General features: G+C 37.3%; 2 protein-coding genes and 1 long non-coding RNA gene across 4 annotated transcripts in view; 1 reads left to right on the forward strand and 2 right to left on the reverse strand.

Annotated features, from left to right (window-relative positions):
* The window catches only part of LOC18791970 (prolyl endopeptidase), a 6,064-nt gene extending 1,819 nt beyond the window's left edge, over nt 1-4,245 (forward strand). Inside the window, exons 4-12 of the mRNA XM_020563555.1 lie at nt 1-17; nt 430-592; nt 1,497-2,090; nt 2,216-2,596; nt 2,674-2,749; nt 2,832-2,895; nt 3,253-3,388; nt 3,636-3,749; nt 3,826-4,245. The exon at nt 1-17 is cut by the window's left edge and continues 1 nt beyond it. Of these exons, the coding sequence (XP_020419144.1) occupies nt 1-17; nt 430-592; nt 1,497-2,090; nt 2,216-2,596; nt 2,674-2,749; nt 2,832-2,895; nt 3,253-3,388; nt 3,636-3,749; nt 3,826-3,891 (1,611 nt within the window). The 3' untranslated portion in view covers nt 3,892-4,245. The remainder of the gene's footprint in view (nt 18-429; nt 593-1,496; nt 2,091-2,215; nt 2,597-2,673; nt 2,750-2,831; nt 2,896-3,252; nt 3,389-3,635; nt 3,750-3,825) is intronic.
* LOC109948298 lies at nt 8,257-10,574 on the reverse strand. Of its 2 annotated transcripts, none has more exons than XR_002270942.1 (2): nt 9,740-10,574; nt 8,257-9,220 (listed from the first exon to the last, which is right to left on the reverse strand). It is a non-coding gene; the product is annotated as an uncharacterized LOC109948298 (long non-coding RNA). The 2 variants fall into 2 exon arrangements; XR_002270940.1 differs by having other exon boundaries at nt 8,257-9,564.
* Nucleotides 16,366-21,260, reverse strand: LOC18791969 (probable alpha-amylase 2). Its single transcript, XM_007225638.2, has 13 exons — nt 20,868-21,260; nt 20,399-20,474; nt 20,174-20,207; nt 19,611-19,648; nt 19,332-19,458; nt 19,006-19,232; nt 18,764-18,909; nt 18,515-18,627; nt 18,180-18,268; nt 17,641-17,763; nt 17,298-17,333; nt 17,110-17,208; nt 16,366-17,017 (listed from the first exon to the last, which is right to left on the reverse strand). Exons 2-13 carry the CDS (start codon nt 20,414-20,416, stop codon nt 16,826-16,828), a joined length of 1,242 nt encoding a protein of 413 aa, XP_007225700.1. The 5' UTR covers nt 20,417-20,474; nt 20,868-21,260; the 3' UTR covers nt 16,366-16,825.

The following is a 21,719-nucleotide window of genomic DNA, read 5'->3' on the forward strand; positions in this document are numbered from 1 at the left end:
CGATATCCAGCTCCAAAGTAAGTGGAAATCATGTATCTTTACACTAAAAAGTTGTGGGCATGTGGATTTTGATGGAGTTCTCTAATTAGCATGGCTGATAGTTTGAGACTTTCAGTTAAATTAATAAGATACAGAATAAAAAAAAGTGACAGAATTGATGTAGATGTTCTTGCTTTACTTAATTTGGAGAATCCAAAGATGGTTAAATGGCTATTGCTAGGCTATGATTAGCTAAAGTTTGGGCTGTGAGTATAGAAATGTGGATATAATGGCACCAACAAGTCATTGAAATTGAATTTATTTAGAAACTTAGAAACTATTATTGGGACAATGAATAGCTATGTTAGGTTTATTTTGATATTTCCTCGTTTGTTAGATTTGTGCAAAATAATGAAATTGAATTTATAGAACTGTTGATTTGTTCTGTAGAGAAGGAAAAGATATTGATGCTGGGACAGAGACCAACGCAAATCTTTATCATGAGGTTTACTATCATTTCGTGGGTACAGATCAATCAAAAGACATACTATGCTGGAAGGATCCTGAAAATCCTAAATACTTGTTTGGAGCCTATGTTACTGTAGATGGGAAGGTAGGTCGATTTTGTTGTCTTCCTGGATTTTATGGCTCTGTTAGAGTCCTTTTCTTCTTGTTGAAGCAGTAGGATTCTTGTACTTAAAATGAAGCCTAAAATTAAGACATGTCACCTGCTCTCTCCATATAGTTTTGTGATTTTGCATTAGAATGGGGTTTACAGTTGAGGTCTCACCCAGAAACTCTGCCCAGTGGTGAAACTGCTCAATGTATACAATTTGTAGTATGTGAAGAGAAAAGATTCAGTGACTCATTTTCTATAGAAAAGGGCCCTCTGTGTGTAATAGAAGCATGTATCATATCAGGTCTTAAGTGCTATTAATACTGGCAACTTAGCAACCAGGATGCATCACCTTTGGACAATCATAGTAATGACACACATTATGAGTCATAAATACTGGCTGTTGTCTGTCCAAGATACTGTTAAGGAAGTATCATTTCACTTGTAAATGGGCATTTAAGTCTTATCCTTCTTTGCGCCATTTTTTCATTCGCATTTACGTCTTTAGATCTTTTGTTTTTTGTTTTTGAACGGAATCTGTTAAAGGATACTATAATAGCCACCACACTATTGATGGCGAATTAGGTGTGAATACGTTTAATGATCTCCCACCATACAGAAAATGGTGCCAGATTCCAAGAGTTTCATATTGAAGCATTTGGGCCATGGTTGTAAGATGGATCTAATGATGTGGATGTTACAGCTCTGTATATTTATGACAAAAAAGTGGATATTCAATTCTTATATAATTTTTCTAGTTTTTTTCCAATGTGAAACACCCCTTAGAAATTGCCATTTTTGTTTTGATTAGATTGTTGTATAGCTTAGAAAAAGCAGATTTATTGTAATATTATTTTGAACTAACTTTTTTTTTTTACTTCTGGTACTCTGTAATCTGCAGTATATTATTCTATCCATTAATGAGGGTTGTGACCCAGTCAACAAATTTTATTACTGTGACATGTCTGCACTTCCTAATGGGCTTGAAGGTCTAAGGGAGAAAAATGATTTGCTCCCAGTTCTGAAGCTTATCGATACATTTGATGCAATGTATGATCTCATTGCAAATGATGACACTGTGTTTACTTTTCTGACAAACAAAGATGCTCCAAAATATAAGTTGGTCCGGGTTGATATAAAGGAACCAACTGTTTGGACTGACGTTCTCCAAGAAGCTGAAAAAGATGTACTTGAATCAGTATGTGCTGTGAATGGTAGCCAAATGATTGTTAGTTACTTGAGTGATGTGAAGTGTGTACTACAGATTAGGGATTTGAATTCAGGTAACTTGCTGCATCAATTACCCATTGACATTGGCTCGGTTAGTGGGATTTCTGGAAGACGTGAAGACAGCACTGCTTTTTTTGAGTTTACGAGTTTTCTCACCCCTGGTATAATATATCAGTGTAATTTAGCGAACGAAATTCCGGACATGAAGGTATTTCGTGAAATTACAGTTCCTGGGTTTGATCGCTCAGAGTTCCAAGTTGATCAGGTATTAGAGCTTGTTGTACTGACATTTTAGTGTCACTAGCTTGATCTCATTCTTTCTATGTACCTTCAATTTTTTATCACATGCAGTATTTCATTTACTATATGATGGGTTTTTTCATTATCCAGGTATTCATTCCCAGTAAGGATGGAAATGAGATACCAATGTTTGTCGTGGCCAGAAAGAACATTCCTTTGGATGGATCACACCCGTGCTTGCTATATGGATATGGTGGATTCGAAATTAGTATTACACCTTATTTCAGTGTTAGTCGTATTGTACTTACAAGACATTTAGGTGCTGTTTTCTGCATAGCAAATATCCGTGGTGGTGGAGAGTACGGGGAGGAATGGCATAAATCAGGCTCCCTCGCTAAAAAGCAAAATTGCTTTGATGACTTCATTTCTGCAGCTGAATACCTGGTATCTGCCGGTTATACCCAACCCAGCAAGTTGTGTATCGAAGGTGGAAGTAATGGTGGGCTGCTTGTTGGAGCTTGCATAAATCAGGTGTGGCATTTTTAGTTTTGTTTACTATTAAATCTGTAGTGAGTGATTTATATGAAAAAAAAAATGCCTTCTCGCAGAGACCCGATCTTTTTGGTTGTGCACTAGCTCATGTTGGTGTTATGGACATGCTACGGTTCCACAAGTTTACCATAGGTGAAATTACTTCCTTTGGGTCTTCTAAGGTTATTTTTTTCTTCTGGTTGCAACATATGTTTGATTTAGAAGAGTTTCTCAGGTCATGCATGGACTTCTGATTATGGCTGTTCTGACAAGGAGGAAGAATTCCAATGGTTAATTAAGTAAGTACTGTTTTGTTTACATTTTCTCTCTTCATTTGGTGGTGTTGAGGTGTATCTGATTGCAGTCCTGTTTTAGTTATGGCAATGTTTTAAAATCCCGTAGAAGTATGTCACTGCCTTGTTTTAGTCTCAATTCTGTGATGGATAGTGATGGTAGGATAAAGTATTACTCCAATTCACATTTGCTTAGAACTCCATAAACAAGATTTCTCATTCTTTGTTGGAATGAGTGTGATTGTTAGGATAAGAGGGATTGCAGTACATATTTATGCATTATGCTTGATGCGCCTCTTCATCAGTCTTCTGGTTCTTATAAATATGAATATGAGCTTATCCCTCCCTCCCTTCTACTTTCAGGTACTCGCCTTTACACAATGTCAGGAGACCATGGGAACTGCATGCAAGCCAACCTCACCAGTACCCATCCACCATGCTATTGACTGCAGATCATGATGATCGAGTCGTACCGTTGCACACGTTGAAGTTATTGGCAGTGAGTCTCTTTTGCGAATAGAATCTACAAGTCATTATTGTATGGGAATGTAAACATTGTGGCCTTAATATGATTTCTCATCATCACTGCCTTTATCACCTATTATCAACACAACTCTTTTATTTATTTGTGCATTTGTCTGTTTCAGTTGTGTGTGTTATTCTCTTTTATTGATTTTGTGCTTTTGTTCGTTTCAGTTGTGTGTTATTTTCTCTTCAATTGTATAATTGATTCTCTTTATTCTTAGACCTTGCAATATGTTCTGAGCACAAGTTTGGAGAAAAGCCCACAGACCAATCCGATTATTTGTCGCATTGAATGCAAGGCAGGGCATGGAAGTGGACTTCCAACCCAGAAAATGGCAAGTATCTGATTGAGTTTATATTGTCATTTATGGTCCCGACCATTGTATTTATGTGTGGCTCTTGTATTTACAGATTGATGAAGCTGCTGACCGGTATAGTTTCATGGCTAAGATGTTGGGTGCATCTTGGATAGAGTAGTAGTTTTATCGATGCTTGACAACAAAGATGAAAAGAGCAAAAAAAAAAAAAATTCATGGCTAAGTTGGGTGCATGCTGTAGTCGACCTCCTGGGTTAGGTTAGCTTAGCACAGGCTATTTTAAAGTTGAACTATGGCGCGCAAAGCAATACGTCATCTTGAGCTCTGGTAGCTATTGATCAACACAAGATGAATTCCAGAGTTACTGTGTTGGTGGGTGTGCTGTAATTAATTGCCTTCTATCAAGAAGGGCTCCGTTTTCCTTTTGCCTTCTAAATTTGTAAGGGATCTTGTTCTATATCAGTCACGGCCCAAGATTACTCTTGGACAATTAATCTCGATATTCCTAAAGAATCATTTTTATTGTACACCACAAAGGCCCAAATTTGGTACACCAGAAACGGCTCAACCATAACTTTTGTTCGCGACCTAAATCGTCTATCTCAAAAGTTCCATTACTTGTAAAACTTATGGATCAAGTGATAGTTTGCTTGGAGTTGTATTGCGAACTATTCGTTGTAGCCAATCGTTGTCAAAGTAGGTTCAACCGTAGATCGAGTGAATGCGCGGCCAAGGAATAGTAAATGGGAAAAAACATCGGACCATAGTTTTAAGGTTGGGCAAACCTCGCGGGAAAGAAAATTGTACTTGGGCCCCAGAATTCTTAATGGGCCTATAAGCTGGCTCATACACCACCCCATTAATTTAAATGGGCCGAGATGTTAGCCCATTTTTTATTTCCTCCAGTTTTGGGCCGCGTTAAATTTTGGCATGTTATGGATCGCTATGGATTCTATAGCTCGGGTCTTATCTAGGGCCCTTAGATAAGGCCTTATCTCTTAACCGTTGGCTTAAATTAGTTTGTTTGGTCAAATGGTTAAGAGATAGGACCTCATCTAGGAGCTTTAGATAAAACTCTCACTATAGAATGATTCATAAATATTTGGACCGCGAAGTTCAGTTATGTTTTGCTGAGCTACCGGTCGTAATTCTTTAGCTTTGGGCCGCATCTTTCAATTCTACAAATCAAATATTATTTGTTGGGCCGCCTTTTACAGTCCTCTTGATTCGGGGAGCCTTTTAAATATTTGGACTTAATATTGGGCCAGTTTTCTTTAATTATGTATTGTTGGGCCGCTTTCTAACTTGAGCTTCCGTTTACTTCTCTAGGCTTTATGTCGCATTTTTCAACTATGAGCCCATTTTAACCTTAATTGGGCCTCTAGTAACAATTAAAGCCCAACTAGGTTGCAAATCAGTGGATTCATGTTAAGTTGCTTGCATAAAAAAAGAAAAAAGAAAAAAAAAGGCTAAGATAATATGCTAGTAACTGGGCCGAGGTGTTCTGTTGCAGAGCCCATAAAGCAAATTTTAAACTTTTAGCTCACTTTGCTTTCACTGGGGCTTTGATTGGGGCGAGTTTAGTTTTTCGTTATTGGTCCTGAAGACCATCATCAGATCATTACAACTTTCGGCTAATGTAGATAGGTCCAGTGAACTTCTAATTAATTGGGCCTATAAAATATAATTACAGGACTTCTAGCTCGGTCCGAAAAAAGGCCAAGACAATTCAAGCCCTTTATTGCCAAAACTTACTAAGGCCACAAACGTTTTAGTGCATTCATTTAATTTATGACAAACTACAGTAAACTCCCCAACCTATAGGGTCATTTACGAGTTCATACCTAATTTTGGGGATATTTATCAGTACATACTCAACGTCACGAAAATCCTACAATTTGCCCACTCCGTTAGCCAAATTGTTAGTCAGTCTGTTAGATGTTGACGTGTCAAAAGTGAGACCCCTTTTTTTGATGCCGTGAACTTCCATGCAGACTAAAAATTAATAAAAAAATTATTTTAACCTAGACCCATAACACTCTCTCTCTCTTCCTCCATAGCCACTACCACCAAACCTTGAATTCCAATTGCTTCTACGAATGGCAATAAACAATGATAGCTAACCGATATCACAGACCCAAGCTGCAGGAACACATCAATTTCCAAAACAGTTCAACTTTGTCCACACTAATCTTAACCTCTACCATTTGCATAAAACCCTAATGCCCTAAAAAGCTCCCAAAAAAATCATTTATTGACATTATAAACCCTAGCTTTTACTTCAATTGGAAATTAATGAGCAGCAAACTCTGGAGCAGAGAAGGATTGAGAAGAAGAGGTGGTGAGATTGGAGCGAGAAGCGGCATAGAAGGCCATGGTTCAACTCTGGAGCACCTCATGGCTCCATCATCACCACTGGATCGATTTCTGATATGAGCCCGCGATTATCCATTTGAATCAAATCTTTGGGTTTAAACCAAAACAAATTAATTTCCGACCAAAAAATCAAACGCAGAGAATCTAAAGAAGGAGAGCGACCGAAGCTTCTAGAGCGAAACATAAGGGCTCTACAGTCTCACGTTAGCATCCACCAAAGAGAGTTCTGGGTCTGGGTTCTCTGGCCTCTCCAAACAAAAACAAAAGATGAGAGGACCCAAAATCCAAATGAATCAGGGGAGAGGAGGAGGGGAAGAAAATTTGAAAGGGAGATGAGGAGAAAAAGATGGAAGATAGGTAAGCCACCCATCCCTAAAGGGGGGCCGCGGCTGCAGTGCAAGCTCACAGTTTTTCCTTCAAAGATAGTTAAAATCTGGGGTGTTCCTAGAAGATTTTTTATTTTTTATTTTTTATTTTTTTTATAGCTAAGTTATAGAATTTAAACTTACCGCTTTAATTCTACAAAAACAACTTTTATATTAGGCTTTTTATCACAAAATGTCCCTGACATTTACGAAACTATCAGATTGCATCTTTAAAATTTTTTTATATCACTCATGGTCCCTTAAATAGTCCATCTGTTAAAAAAATTGTTAAATCCAATGATATAATCGTCAAATCAATCCAAAATTATAAAATATATATTTTTTATTTCCTTCCCTTCTCTCTTTCTCTCCGCCAAATTCCTTATCTCTTCTCTCTCCGTTTCTCTTTTTTTCCCCCTATCCTCTGTCACTCTCTCCTTTTTTCTGTGAACTAAGACCGCACACTCAAACATTAATGGTTTGATTCTTATTCATAATATGACAACATATTGTATGAGAAAATTTTCGGCCAAATATTTATGCCTGGGGATTTTAATTTATCTTTGTTTTACTAGATCGTGCATATTTACTTAACATAAATCCTTTCTTTTTTGTCTTTAAACAAAATGTTTGTGGAATCATGCAAGCGGCTCCAGTTGATGAAAAGCTCTGAGGCAGTTGGATTAGCTCCAAGGACACCTCCAAAATCCACAAGCACAAGTTGAAAGACATGCCTTCTACATATGATAAAGAGACTGAATGAATGAATGAAAAAAATATATGCATGTACAGAGGCTATTTCTTGTTGGTTGGGGATTTTGTTTAGATAGAAAAGTTGACAAAAATAAGAGATCGATCTGTGATTCTCTATAAGTTGCATTTTTCCATTTTGGTATTGAATGCACTCGATTGAAAGAAGAAAAAGGAGAGAGCGACAGAGGATAGGGGAAAAAAAAGATAAACAGATAGAAGAGATAAGGAATCTAGCGGAGAGAAAGAAGAAGAAGAAAGAAAGAGAGAAGTAATTTTGGATTGATATGACGATAATATCCTTGAATTTAACAGTTTTTTTTACAGAATGACTATATTTAAGAGCACCCATATTAACGTTAGGGACCATGAGTGATACAAAAAACTTTAAGAATGCAATCTGATAGTTTCGTAAACATCATGACGTTTTGTGATAAAAAAACTTTTATATTAAGTGAAGGAATTGTTATTGGACTTGAATAAAAACAAGGGGAACTGTTATTAGAACTCCAAAATAATCATCATAAGAGAGATCAGGGAGTGAATCAGCTCTTGAGTAATATTAATTGAAAATAGATATAACAAACCGTCATTATAAGAGAGATTAGTGAGTGAATCCTTGACAAACTGACATATCCCTTCCCTCCCTAGCATATAGGAGCATAACATAGCATGTGGTACCCTTATATACGATATTGTCCCGAAACCAAATGATCGTCCGTGTTATGTGTGGGAAAGTATCACGTCTATCTAGTACGAATGCAGGTTCATTCATGGGGACATTTAATTTATTAGTTTTAATTTTGTTTTCTCCTTTCAAACTTTCAAACTTTTATGCTTAATTAATTCACCCCATAAATAAGTGTGGGTTTTTTCTCGTTCCAATACTTTCCTTGAACATAAAGCAGGGATTAAACGTGCTTTTCATCAATCATGCTGATTTCCTTTTTGCTAGTAATTGTTACAGTTCTGAGTTTGACTTATCTCTTTCCAGCTTTTACTGAATTCACACGATAATTCGTATGCATATATACTAGCGTCAATAATGGTAGGGTTGAATATATATAAAGGTCAAAGATAAGAAAGATTAGTGTTTTGAATAAAATCAAGGAATATTGACTGAATGAAGCCCGTCGTCGTGTAACCTGTGAACGAGTTGAGTGAGGGATCTTGCCACCCAGCAAAGCATTGTGGTCACCGCCCCACCCATTACAGCGGAAAGCGACCCCGCTCCAAGCGCTAGCTTTCAGAGTGCCCCGTCCCTCACAAAAGCAAAACACTAGTCTTCAAGTGCATACATACGTAATAACATATAAAATTCTGCACCCTGTAAATTCAACAGTCAAAATTAATTAGAGAGGTGGTCCTTTTACGCGCCGCATAGGGGTAGGGGTGTGGTGTGGGTGGGTAATGCTTGTGCATATATTGTATATATTTATTGGCATTAATGTTGTCAGTCATTCTATCATAATCCTACGTGGCTACGTAAATGGCTACAACAAGATCAAGGAGGAGGAGACTGGAGAGAGCATTAGAAGAAACGTATCCCTTCTCTTCTCTCAAGTGATACTGGACAGGACACTGGTAGGGCTGACTGGCCTGCTCCTCTCATCGCATAATTAAAAGACGTTTGGCCCACCAAACCATAATTAAAACTTAAATTACTGACACTAAACAAACACAGTGGTGTGGAGTGGAGGAGGAGGAGGCATGCATGCCATGATCACCGTAATGGATAAGATTAACTCTCACAATCAGCATCATTCATTTTTACACAACAAATTAAGAGAATCAAGGGAAAAGATTAATGTTGCAGAAGAGAAGAGAAGAGAAGGATGTTCAAACTTGAAGAGTACAGTTGATGGAGATGGAGTTAGCCATCATTTTAGTCAGCTCTGCGTCTGACCATTCTGATCCCTTTTGAGTATTTGATCACTCAAATCAAATGATGTGTTTAGAGCAGCTCTTCTTTCCTAGCTTCTTCCTGTGTGCACAATTCTTCATGATACAAGACTTAGAACTTGCGTACCCAAGATAGATATATTCAAAGGAAACAATGAAAAGCTATAGCTGATAAAATCAGAACAACCCTAACTACATAAATAAATAAAAAAGGATTTAGGAAGAACGGATCTATGAGCAAATAACAAACCCAATCTAGGGCTCCCCTACATCCCAATAATCAGCACTCGCAGTACTAAATAATTAAAAACCATCTAGTCTAGATGAAGATGATCAAACAGAAGAAATTTAAAGAGTTACGGATGGAGATAATTAATGAAGCTTTGTGCTGCTCAGGAAAGCTCATCAACCTCCTGATTAACAGACAATTAATTACAACACTGCACAATCACAAAACAAGTCATCTCTCGTTATGTTTTTACGGAAAGAGAAGAAGCGTAAAGAACAGAAAAGCTTTTAACGGCGATGAATTACTTAGATAAGCATATGACGAGGAGTACTACCAGAAACGGTCGACGGTGCACATGATCTGGAAAAAAGAAAGATGATTCTTACCAAGATTTTAACAATCAGCAAGTGTATGTAGCGCTGGGAGATATCATCGTCGGTCACGAGGGTTTTACAAAGAGAAGCCAACAGAGCTCAGTTGGCAGTATGCCCACCTCCACACGTACTATCTTCTAATACACAGGGAGTGAAAAAGAGAGGAGGTGGACAGAATGCCAATAAACTCTGTAAGAAACGCTTTGCTAAACCCACATGATCTCATCAAAGCCTGTGCACTGTTGTTTGCATTATTCACGACCCTTCTCCCTCCCTTATGTTTGAGCTCAGCTGGGGAAAGAGATGGACAGCGATAACATAAATATATACGGACCAGGCTTATGAAAAAGGAGGAGGAGGAGGATTGGGAGGATTAGGTTGAAAGGGCAGATGGGTTCTATTTAAGCGTGACGAACGACTCGCAATAAATGAGATAGGGGGTTGTGGGTGTAATTAATTGAGTTGAGAGGGAAAGGCAGTGGTTTGGTTTCAGTCGAGAGAGAGAGAGAGAGGAAAAGAAAAGACAGCAGAGAGAAAAAAAATCATCAGATTGGATGGTTCATTCCTAGAGGAAGGCTACCAGGGGCATATTTTAGAAGGATCAACCAAAGAAAGAATCATCATAGTTATTCTTCCCCTTTTCCCAATCTCCCCCCTCGTTTCTGATGAAACCCCCTCCACCTCTTCACTCCTTCCTCACCAAATCCCCTTTTCCACCCCCATCCCATCCCTCCCTCGATTCTGATGCCCAACGCCTTCATCAAAAAGGAAAATCAGTTTCACGTTAAAACAAGGAAACAAAGTATCTTTAATTTGTGTTGTGGGGAAATCTTCCGTTACACTTTTGACAGATAGATGAGTATTGGGACGGGGTTATCTGGACCATTTATATATTTGATGTTTAACGCTTAGATTATACATTATGTTAAATCAATTGGTATTGGTTAGAGCAGTACATCAAATTCAAATTTCATATCGATAAAATAAAATAATTTTAAAAAAGAAAACATATATATTTGGTATCACATAGGTTTGAATTTAGATATATTGCAGGAACGAAGCGGTTGATTATGATGAGTGTTCTCCTCGTGTCAATGAGACTCATCACATCATGAAAATTTGAAAATCCACTGCAACAACACAACAGCAAGCGATAAAATCAACGAGATGAACGAACAGCTAGCACGTTTATCTTTAAGGATAAGATCGATCAGTTAAATTTTTTGGGTGAGGTGGGGCAGTACACCACCAGAGATGAAAGCTTCAAATCCCAGTAGCAGGCCAGCTTAGAGTGAAGAGTGGAGAGCTTACTTCATTTCGTAAATTATTTTTATTTTGTATTTGCCCATTAAATGAATTAATGATGCTATAATAAACCATTAAGTTGTTGCCAATCAAATCAAACGCAAATATTGACAGTATATTAAATAAAGTGACGTCATATTTTAGGTTAGGTCAATATAAATGAAAACTCATGAAAAAAATTACATGGATGACGTAATGAGTCCTCTACTCAGCATGGGTATCTGAGTTAATGAAAGATAAAGTGATAAAGTCGACATGTTGTCCTCATCCTTCTATAAAATAGTAATTTTTTTGTCAATAGAGTCTACTCGAGTGGAAAAAGATATTGATTTACAGATTAAAAGTCTTAGATTCAAATTCCTACAGCATCATAGTTGTGTGTGTGATAAACTCTTTTCTCATCTAGTTTAGATTATACTTATATATAAAAAATTGAATAAAAATAAATTTTCCCTTGGTATAATTAATATATATGACTAATTGAAGTATTGAGTTGAACTAAAGCTTAAAGGAGAAGCGAGGGTCCTACTAAAGCACTAAGTGTGGAATCCTAGGTACCCCATATCCGTTGGTTTGGTAATTGGTTCCTCTTCAAAAATATTGATTTTGACCTATAAGGCTATAAGCCTATAACACATTACAACTTTGAAGCAAGCAAGCATTTCTTTATAATTAACAGACAATGCGCGCGAGGGCGAGACTAAAACAAAGGTAAAACTTAGGTCAATCCTCTCCCATTATTACACCACGGAAAACTTTTTATTGATTTATCTAGCTCCGCTTCTTTAAATTCTCTTTCCATGACTTCCATTCTCTAACGTTTGTTTGTGTATGCATCATCATGCATGTCATGTGCTTTTCTTTTTTATCTCTTTCATTTATTTATTTTATTCATAAAATGTATGGTATCGAGTCTGAGAGTGAGAGATTTCAGACAACAAATCCTCCTCTTTGTCGATTCATACGTCGCACTCATGACTCCCACAACCCATATGCTCATCAGAATCACTCCCCTCCCCTATCCCCTCTCTCCCCAGCCAGGCAGGCCATCATCTCCTTCAATTCCCAGCCATATTTATGTTATGTTATTTAGAAGAACAAACTTCCAGAAAGCTTCCTTCCTTTCCTATAGAGTAAAAACAAATAAATAAAAAATAAAAAATAAAAAATAGAGGAAATGTGCATGCATTTATGATTTATTAGACCAACTCAACCCAATCCAACCCTACCCAACCCCTTGTATTTATTGACTCAAATCTACCCTCCAACCTTAGGGTCCATACCCAATAAATTTTTCACAGCTTGAAAAGCTCACTCACAGGAACTACACAGAGGAGAAATTAGAATTTATGTTTATGGACTGAAATTGACATTGTTCCCATCTGACCTGTCTGCGTCCCATTAGTCTCTGCCTACATACCAGTTGTCTTGCTGAGTTTCTGTCAGACCTCGCCATGATTGAATCATTGGGACAAAGAAAACTTGGTTTTCCACCAATTTTCCAAATTGCCAGCCACTGTCTTTAAAAAAAAATTAATTTATAGGATCATCTGGAGAGGACTAAACTATCTGTCATTAACTTTCCCCCGCCAACCGCTTTACTTCAGTGAAACCTACCTAGCTAGGGTTTCAATGCACCTTCACCCTCTCTCTCCTCTCTATCTAATCTCCCCGTGTGTGCGTTTGAAGACTGAAAGGTCGTTAACATAGAAAGTATTACCAGAACAGATAATAATAATAACAGAAGAAGAAGAAGTTAATTATTAAAATAAGAAAATAATAATAAATCAGAATATTTTTTTTGGACGAAATATAAATAATAATACATCTAAAACCCGAAATAATTGAACTGAATTGAAGTCAAAACTGTAGTTAGGAATATTAATTAATATTGTAGATCAACTACCAACCAGAACCAGTAGAGGGTGCATGAATTAAAGGAGATGGCCTTATAATTGGTCTGGTTAACTAATTATGGTTGTGGCAAATTAAAGTCCTTCCCCAATGCTATTTATGTGTGTAGCTATACGTATACATATATAGTCCAATTCAGACTTAATTATCGGCAGCTATAACATTTGAAGGTTGAGGGTTGGGTTTAATTTTGGTAGAAGCTGGACCAAGAACAGGGTAATTGAAAGGCACATCAGTATCTTTAAGTATATGACATATCCATGCACAGCAAACTAAAGTGTATTTCTCTTCTTGCTAATGCTCAATTATATACAAGATTACAGCATGCACGTATACAATGTTACACGACTAGGATGAATAATATCACGCAAACAACCTTTAGCCTTAGGCTGTGAATTACAAGTGTTGGAGGTGAGAAATAAAGGAATTAATTAGTAACTAGTTTAATGCCTAAATGAATCCAAGCCTTGAAAAAAGTTCATACGCTTTGTTCCCTCTACTCTTCGCAACTTAAGTTTCAACTTTTATGTCCATACTTGTTCACTTCTCTACTTTTGTTCCCTTTTTGAAAAAGCGTATTTAGGATGGTGGCAATGGGATGGTGGGGACAAATTATCTTTTCTATTTGCATCCTAGTATGTATTAGTACACAGATGTCTAACGACAAGAAGATTCTCTAATAAATATTTTAATTAAAAGTTAATTACATATTTTGATCGTTAACGTAAATAAAAAATGTACTAATATGTTAATAATTGTGTTCGTAATTAATTACAGCGGCAGTAAACTAAGAATCATTTACCAAAGGTCAAATAATGGAGAATTGAATTGATGTACGTAACCACTTGTTTCTTTGAATTTGAAATGTGGTTGACCAGTCGTTGAGTTTAAAAAGTAAGTAAGGGAGGAGGCAGGCATGCAGGCCCAAAAGAGACCTACTACAAGATTGCAGAGCTCGATGCATGGAATCCAAACCTTTTTCATGATTGTGAGGTATTGGGGTTCTATTCTGTTCTATTCTATTCTTACATATAATTGTGTTAGCGTCTCCTCATGTAGTTGTAATGCTTCGTAGTTTTTTTTTAATTATTAAATATTGTTGGATATGGTATATGAATCTTGTACTTTATTTATATATGCTAAAAGGAAAGGATTGCCCATTCTTTTATTTTATTTTATTTTTGCCTTTTTGTGAGAAAAAAGGACTGTCCCATTCTTATTCTTATTAGACTTTACGGGTGGGGTTTTCGTTTTTATCAATGATCAATAATAGACGCCCACTGTAGTTGTCTTGTCACGTGAGGGAAAGAGAGAGATAGAGCACCGCTGTAGTTTCTTTTCGACCTAAAAAAAAAGGACAAAAGGAAGAGGGAGCCTTATGGGTTGGGGCTTATTGTTTAGTTGTAGTACGAGTAGGTTAGGGAAGATGTGGTGTGGAAATGTCTCTGTGTTTTGAGTTTTCAACATAAGAATGATGAGGGCTATGACGATGTTTATGATGGTGATGTTGGGTTGTCTCTTTCCAGCTTTACTGTCATGTGATTGTGAACTCTCTCTCTCCAACTACATATGGATGGATGGATGATGGATCAAATATCTCTGTTAAAAATTTTAACTTTAAAATGTACCCTACAATTAAAAACAAGTAATATCCATTATTAGTAGTACCAACCAGGGCTTGGGGCCCGTTCACCCAAATCCTGAGTTCAAAAAATTTGGAGTTCTCATATATAACATCTGCATTTGGTATTTTTGTCCTTGGGAAATTTAATTGTGGAACGGACATGTACATCGTGGCTTCAATATACGAGAAGAACTTGCATGTTATGAGAATAACACTTTATTCAATTATGTTTAATTATGTAAAAAATTTATCACACATGACGGAACGTGATTGATTGAAGATAGCACAATACTGATATTCTCATGATATACAAGAATTATTTTCCTATTATATATAGATCTCTCCCTCGCACAATCAGGGACGGATCCAGGAATTTTATGCCGTAGGGTCATAGTGTAAAAGTTCAATTTTTAAACTGAGGGTTTAGAGGGCAGCGGCGACAATGGAGGATTTGGGGTTTAAAGGCTTGGTGGGGAAGAGGGTTAAAGGTTTGTGAGGGGTGGAGATTGGGGATTTAGGTTTGAGGGTTTATAAAATAGGTGTTTTGGAGATGAAAATTCGGGAGGAAGTTGTGCAGGTTCTGTTTTTTTTTTTTTAAAAGACCTGGACCAAAACGACGTCGTTTTGGCCAGGTCTTTTAAAAAAAAATTCGCTGGTCCAAAACGACGGCGTTTTGGCTAGCGAGTTTTTAAAAAAAAATTCGCTGCTGGTCCAAAACGACGCCGTTTTGGCCAACGCGTTTTAAAAAAAATACGCTGGGCTGCCCCAAAACGACGCCGTTTTGGCCAGCTTCTTTAAAACAAAAAACAGATTTCCTGTTCACCTTCTTCTTCCTTTGTCTGCAACTCTTCCCTTCAACCATTCTCATGAGGTCACACCCCAATTCAAAGGGACCTTCTACCTTGCTTTCATGGAGTCCATAGGGTCGTTTGACCCCATTGACCCCACTGTGGGTCCGTCCCTGCGCACAATCATGTGGTATTGTCGTCTTACATATCCCGTATATTATTATTATTATTATTATTTAATGCAAAAGCTATTATAGAGAGGTAATTCGAACACAAAAGCCCGTCTTACATATCCCGTATATTATTATTATTATTTTATGCAAACACTATTATAGAGAAGGTAATTTGAACACAAAAGCCCCAATGTAAGAATAACTGTTTTAAATCGCTTGAGCTACAATAGTAGCCCTTTTGACTAGAATTGTATGATTGTATCATATCTGTGTCCATATGGGCGGACATCATAGAATTCACTCTTACTACGGGACCAGACATTCTCTTCTTCTTTTTTTATTCTCTTTTGAGGGAAAACTTTCTCTTCTTTTTACTAGAATTCTATGATTGCCTTTGTGGCTCGTGCTGTTGAGCCAGTCATTTGTTTGAGGTGATACAGTCCCCTGGAAACACCTTTTGTTATCTTTAAGAAAGTCAGACTTTTATCAACAAGAAGTAACAAGGCAGATATACAAGTCAACTGGTTAGATGAACTTGCTGTTTCTTTCTTTGGGTTTGGGCCCCTCACCATCCCAAGCTTTCTCCTCCTCCATCTCTACAATATTCCTACTCTTCTACTGTTTGCGTTGTTTGATGCGCAAGTATAGAATAGAAGAAGCTTACAAATTTACAGTTGATAGTGGAGAATGTTGCAACCAAAACCCACGAGGGAAGTTGAAGTATTACTATTATCATCAAGAGCATCCCTTCCCTTGAAATAATGAGATTAAGGCCCAATGAATTGGACTCAGTCAGTACTAGTGCGATGTGGGGGCGAGATTTATTAACTTATGACAGAAAAAAGCAATAGATTTTTTTTCATCCGGACACAGACTTTGCATAAAGGATCACTTCACTCAACATGAGTGACACTCGAAAATGAAGAGTACAAGTTCAAATGCTGTAGGGCACTAGCAATGGCCTAATGATAGAAAATGAAGTATCAGTTCCAGACATAAAAAGGCTACTAAAATGATTAACAGTACAAACAGCTGCCCTACAAGCCAAATGGCACCTCCTCTCCTCCCCCTTTATTTTATTTATTTATGTATGGGGTGGTGGAGGGTGAAGACGTGGGTTATTTGACCTATTTTGTGAGTTAATTTTCTAGGCAAGAAGAAAAAAAACAGATTCCCGATATGCAAAGTTGCAGGAAGTGCGATTCGTCTAAATATAGTAAAGTAGCCATGGATCCCCACAGGCCGAAATCTTATTTAGTCGTATTTTATAGCCTATATATGGAAACTCTCTAATTTACTTGTGCCAAATAGCATATCTGTGGCCACAGGTTGCCAGTGTCCACTCTCTACCGGTTGGGCACCATGAACTATCCCCAATTTTCATGCACACTTTCTCTCCTATTATAGCAGAGTAGAGGTTCGGCTGGGCCTCCAGGATCCTTATAGATGACCGGCTATGAATGTCTTGATGCTTCCTGATGTCAATCTGCACACAAGTTCAAATGCTAACACATGAGGAATTTTTGCTCAAAGATGCCGAGTCAAAAAAGGAACCATCTAACCATCTATACTGCTTACCAGTTTCACAATCTGATCATGAATGGAGTCACTCCAATCATAGAAATGATCATAGAAAACTGACGGTATTCCTGGGTGCGTGAGTATATATGCATAACCCTGCAGAAACATGCACTTAACAACACTTTCTGATATGGATTTCCCATCTAAATGCAAAACATTTCAACTTAATAAACAAATTGTCATACCTCCATAATATGATTTGAAGGGAAGGGCCAATGAGCCTGCGAGACAAAATGATTATCATGTGAGTGGATTTCTAACTTTTACTATGGGACCAAAAGCTCAATTTCTGAAAAGATAGGTACCCAGTAACATAAACATGATACACTTTTTATGCAAAGAAAATGTAGTAGTTATATTATGTAGGATAATTGGTCAGTGTCGGTTAGGCTTAAACAGTTGAGCTCAAACTTGACTTGTTCAGCCCAAATGATTGTAGGCTGAATTCAACCTTGGCAGATATGTACTTCAGCAGTTCCGGAGAAAACATTTCAGTTGACTTCTGTAGAGCAGAGAAGTATATCATACCTGTGTTGAGCCTGTATCATGGTTATCTAGGAATGTGACAGCTCTTGAAGGCCACCATCCAATTACACCTGGTGGCTTCCCTTGGGGGTCACGTAGGCGCCACAATTGTCCCTTAACAGCTTCCTACATAGAATGCATGTACAAATTTTCAAACACCAAACTAAGAAAGGGGGGACAAGATAAGAAAAAAGAAGAAGAGAGATTTCCTTACTATAGAAAACAAACTAATATAACATGTTTGATGAGCACGAACGTTATTAAAATTTAGAAAAAGGTAACCACTGCTATGGATATAGAAGACTGAACATACTTGAAACGGGTATTGATGGATTGCTATTTTTTTTGGGTCAAAGATGAAGATTGCTGTTTCTATAAAAAGAAAAGCTTCACCAGTAATGTTTCTGAAACGTTTGTATAAATTGCTGAGCACTAAACCGTTGGCTGGGACTCATATCCCACTCTAGAGTATGATTGGGTATGTGTGTATAAAGGGATGGGGTGGCGTTGGATATCTCAGTTCGTTCGCAAATGGAAGATACCTGAAGAATTCCCTTGGTTGTGAAATCAAATGCAGTTGATAGCTGTCCTGCTCCATCAATCCAATTTATTATCCGCTGTCTGTGGCTATCTGCATAACCATATCAATCACAATAAAGATCAAACAGTAAGCTCAATGCTAAACCTCAAGGAGAAAGAAATTTGACCACTGAACCCATTTAAGACAGCATATAATGCCCATTAAGTCACAATCAAGTCAAATAGCAGGGAGAAAAGCAAGCCAAAGGAATGCTATTAACAGGGCTAAGCTACCTTTTGTACATTAGTAAGCAAGCAATGCAAACGTATTAAGTTCTTACAGCATATAATCCAATACCTTGGTTGTAATCCAAGCCATGACCATTGTAGTTACAAGAATCCCAATACTCCCCAACAGAAAAAATTGGTTTTGCTCCTTCAATATATTCTTTCACATATTTTGCTGAATAACTGTTGTAACATTGAGAACACAAGGAAAAAAAAAGAAGTGGAAAAAATATATAAACCCAAAAGACATGAAAAAAACTAAGCAGTGAATAACCTTAATTAAAAACAAAACTTAATTTCAAGTTGGAATAACTTTTACCCCCTTGCAAAATCAAATCTAAAATCCTGAAAACCAACATTATTACGTAGCCACTGTAGCCATGCTGTAATATCTTTTCGAACAAAAAGTTGGGTGTGATCAATATTTGGAACTCCATGGAAATTGTCCCCAGTGCTTCGGTTACCCTGATGTATAAAATACAGAGAAATTCAATGAGGTTAGCACTAGAGATTGCATCTTGGATCATCCAGAGTTGTTCAAGGAGTGATTAATTTCATTACCAATCCACCGGTACAAGATGTGACAGCATGTTCATCCCATGACAATGAAATTCCATCGTAGCGGTTGTACATTCCACCATGCCCTTGGGTAGTTCCAACACGATGATTGATGACTATGTCAGCCATTGGTCTAACTTTATGTTGCTTCATTTTCTGAAGTAAACCTTTTAATAGGTGCTCAGATCCATACTTAGAATTGAGGGAATATAGGTTCTGCGGAAGGTAACCTACAATAATAGAAGAAGACAATGAACATGGTGATCCAGACATCTATATTCTATATGCAGAAAGAATTAGAAACCAGCCTAACAAATTTTGCATCCAACCTTCAGGTGCGAAGGAATGGGTTGCTGGTGGCAACCATGCTGATGTAAAACCAGATCTTCCCATATCCGGAACTTTCCTTTCTAAATTTCTCCACCAATCATGTTTATGAGACTCCCAATTAAAGGCCTGTAGACATAGTTCTGTCAAACCATACGCTTGACAAAGCTGAGATCTATGATAGCATTAAGCAAATAAACCATCCTACCATCTTTTCAATTGAATAAGTTACAATGAGGTGTTGAACATATCTTAATTATTATGGAAACTGTCAAACTTACCTGAAAAAGGATTTCTCTTCCATTGCGTAGTGCTGCACCTGCATATGAATCCGAAAGCATACTTTTAGTGTCATGAAAGGGAAGAAAATATAAACATCCTTCATGAACCAAACTACCAAGTGTAACAGTCATAGAAGAGAGCCCTTGATTTTTTAATTATGTTTCACCCTGCGGCCAGTACAGTTGTAACTGGGAAATGTGAATCATAAGGCCTCCCTATTCCATTACCTCTAGTCCCTTATTTATGAACTGAACATTGAACCTCAATTTTTTTAACATCAATAACAAGATGGCTTTCATTGCATGTGTCTTGATTATCATCGAATTTTTACAAAACTATATACCCTTAAATCATTATGTACTCTGTAGGTCAGGAAAGTGTCTAAGTTATATGAACAAAAGATACACAACTATAGAGCCTACTCTATACCTACTCAACAGGTACAGTTTAATTCTTAACGTTCATAATCAAAATTTATAAATTCAATTGACGTGGTAAGATCTGCCTTAATGTGTCAGAGAAAATTAAAGGAATGCATCACCAGGTGAAAGAAAACGCATACCAATATCAGTCTGCTGACTATTTTCATTTGAATCCTGCATTTCAACAAAATGAGAGATTAAATAAAAGAAAGGCGCCACATGGAAATTGGCCCACCATATTTCATATAGAACATAGTGGGCTCAAATCTTCAAATATGAAGAAACAAACTGTTCGAGTCTCCTAATCTTATGAGTGTGTGTGTCTGAGAGAGAGCGAGAGAGAGAGCTTGAGAAGACATGCATACATTGCCTCGGTGACCCATTTGATGTAGTTTCCCAACTTGTCACAGGATTGCAGAAGATAACGCACCAACACTTGTCCTACATGGATGAGCAACAAGAGTGCATCAAAACCTTGGCAACAGGACATAAACATTAAAGTCTTGCTGATAATGGGCTCCATAAATGATTCCTTAATTTCTCCTCATAATTTCCAAGAACAAAGTCATACAGAACGAATGCCTGCCTATTAATTAAGCATACGTACATCTAAATTAGGTTTGAAAATTTCATTTGTCCTGTCTATATACATCAGTTTTGGAAATAAAAAATGTAAAAAAGATCTCAAAACTCCAAAGCTACGGTATGGTTTCATATAAAGTGTTACATCAGCTACTCATACAGACCTTAATCAATCTAGGTGACATTGAAAATAGAACGCAGAACGGAAAGAGAAGCCAGCAAAATTTGACACGGGAGAAAAAAGACACGTACCAGAGCTTTTCGATCGCGGTCTGAGTTTGTGGTTGCGCCCCTTAGCCCATAAATATAGCACAAAGTAAAAGTTGAAAATTCGAGGGAGACCACTGAATTAGAATCAAACAGCTCAACGATAAGTTGAAAAGGTGATCAGGGAATATTGAATTTGTGGTATAAAGAAAGAAAAACGATTCAATTGGGAAAACAGAGGACACGAGGAACTTCGAATATCGAAGAAAAAAGAAGAGGAAATGTGCTTGGTGAATGGTGATCGGATCTGAATTGTTGAGGTTTGCAATTGGTGCAGAGATGGAGGGAGGGAATGTTCATATTCAACGGTGTCTCCAAATGCGTGTGCTGTTTTGCAATTGCGCGGGTCCGAAAATGATGTGTTGGAGGTTTGGACGGTGATAACCCTCCCTCCAACTTGAAAAAAGTAAAACTTTTTCTTTCTTTCTAATATATTGATATATAAAGAAGAAGAAAAAATAGATATTTAGTTATATATCCCTTCTTAGCACTAATGGTGTGGAAAGTTAATAATATTGAAATGAGAAGAAAATGTATGAGGATTTAGTGTGGAAAGTGAAAAATATTGTTAGGTATTTATAGAAAAAAAAAGCATAATATTTTTACATGCTAGATAAAGGTGGGTATGTACATATAAGGCACATCACCCCATCTTCGTTGGTCGATGTGGGATGTTACGGCAGAGTGACTTTGATACCAAATTATCATATCCTTGGATCGGCTCCGCCGTAGCACGACTTTGTCCGCTTTGGGCCTCCCTCTCTGCCCTCACGGTTTTGTTTTTGGGAACTCACGAGCAACTTCCCAATAGGTCACCCATCCTATGATTGCACTAGC

The sequence above is a fragment of the Prunus persica genome, chromosome G1, assembly GCF_000346465.2.
Source record: "Prunus persica cultivar Lovell chromosome G1, Prunus_persica_NCBIv2, whole genome shotgun sequence".
In the NCBI taxonomy this organism is placed as follows: domain Eukaryota; kingdom Viridiplantae; phylum Streptophyta; class Magnoliopsida; order Rosales; family Rosaceae; genus Prunus; species Prunus persica.

Bases quoted from the DNA above. Each gene is read 5' to 3' on its own strand.
- LOC18791969 (XM_007225638.2), bottom strand. The intron at 18,628-18,763 runs GTAAAAGTTATT...ATGTTACAACAG, and splicing joins AGATTTGATTTTGCAAGGGG to TTATTCAGCAAAATATGTGA. The intron at 18,269-18,514 runs GTATTGGATTAT...ATGGTTATGCAG, and splicing joins TGGCTTGGATTACAACCAAG to ATAGCCACAGACAGCGGATA.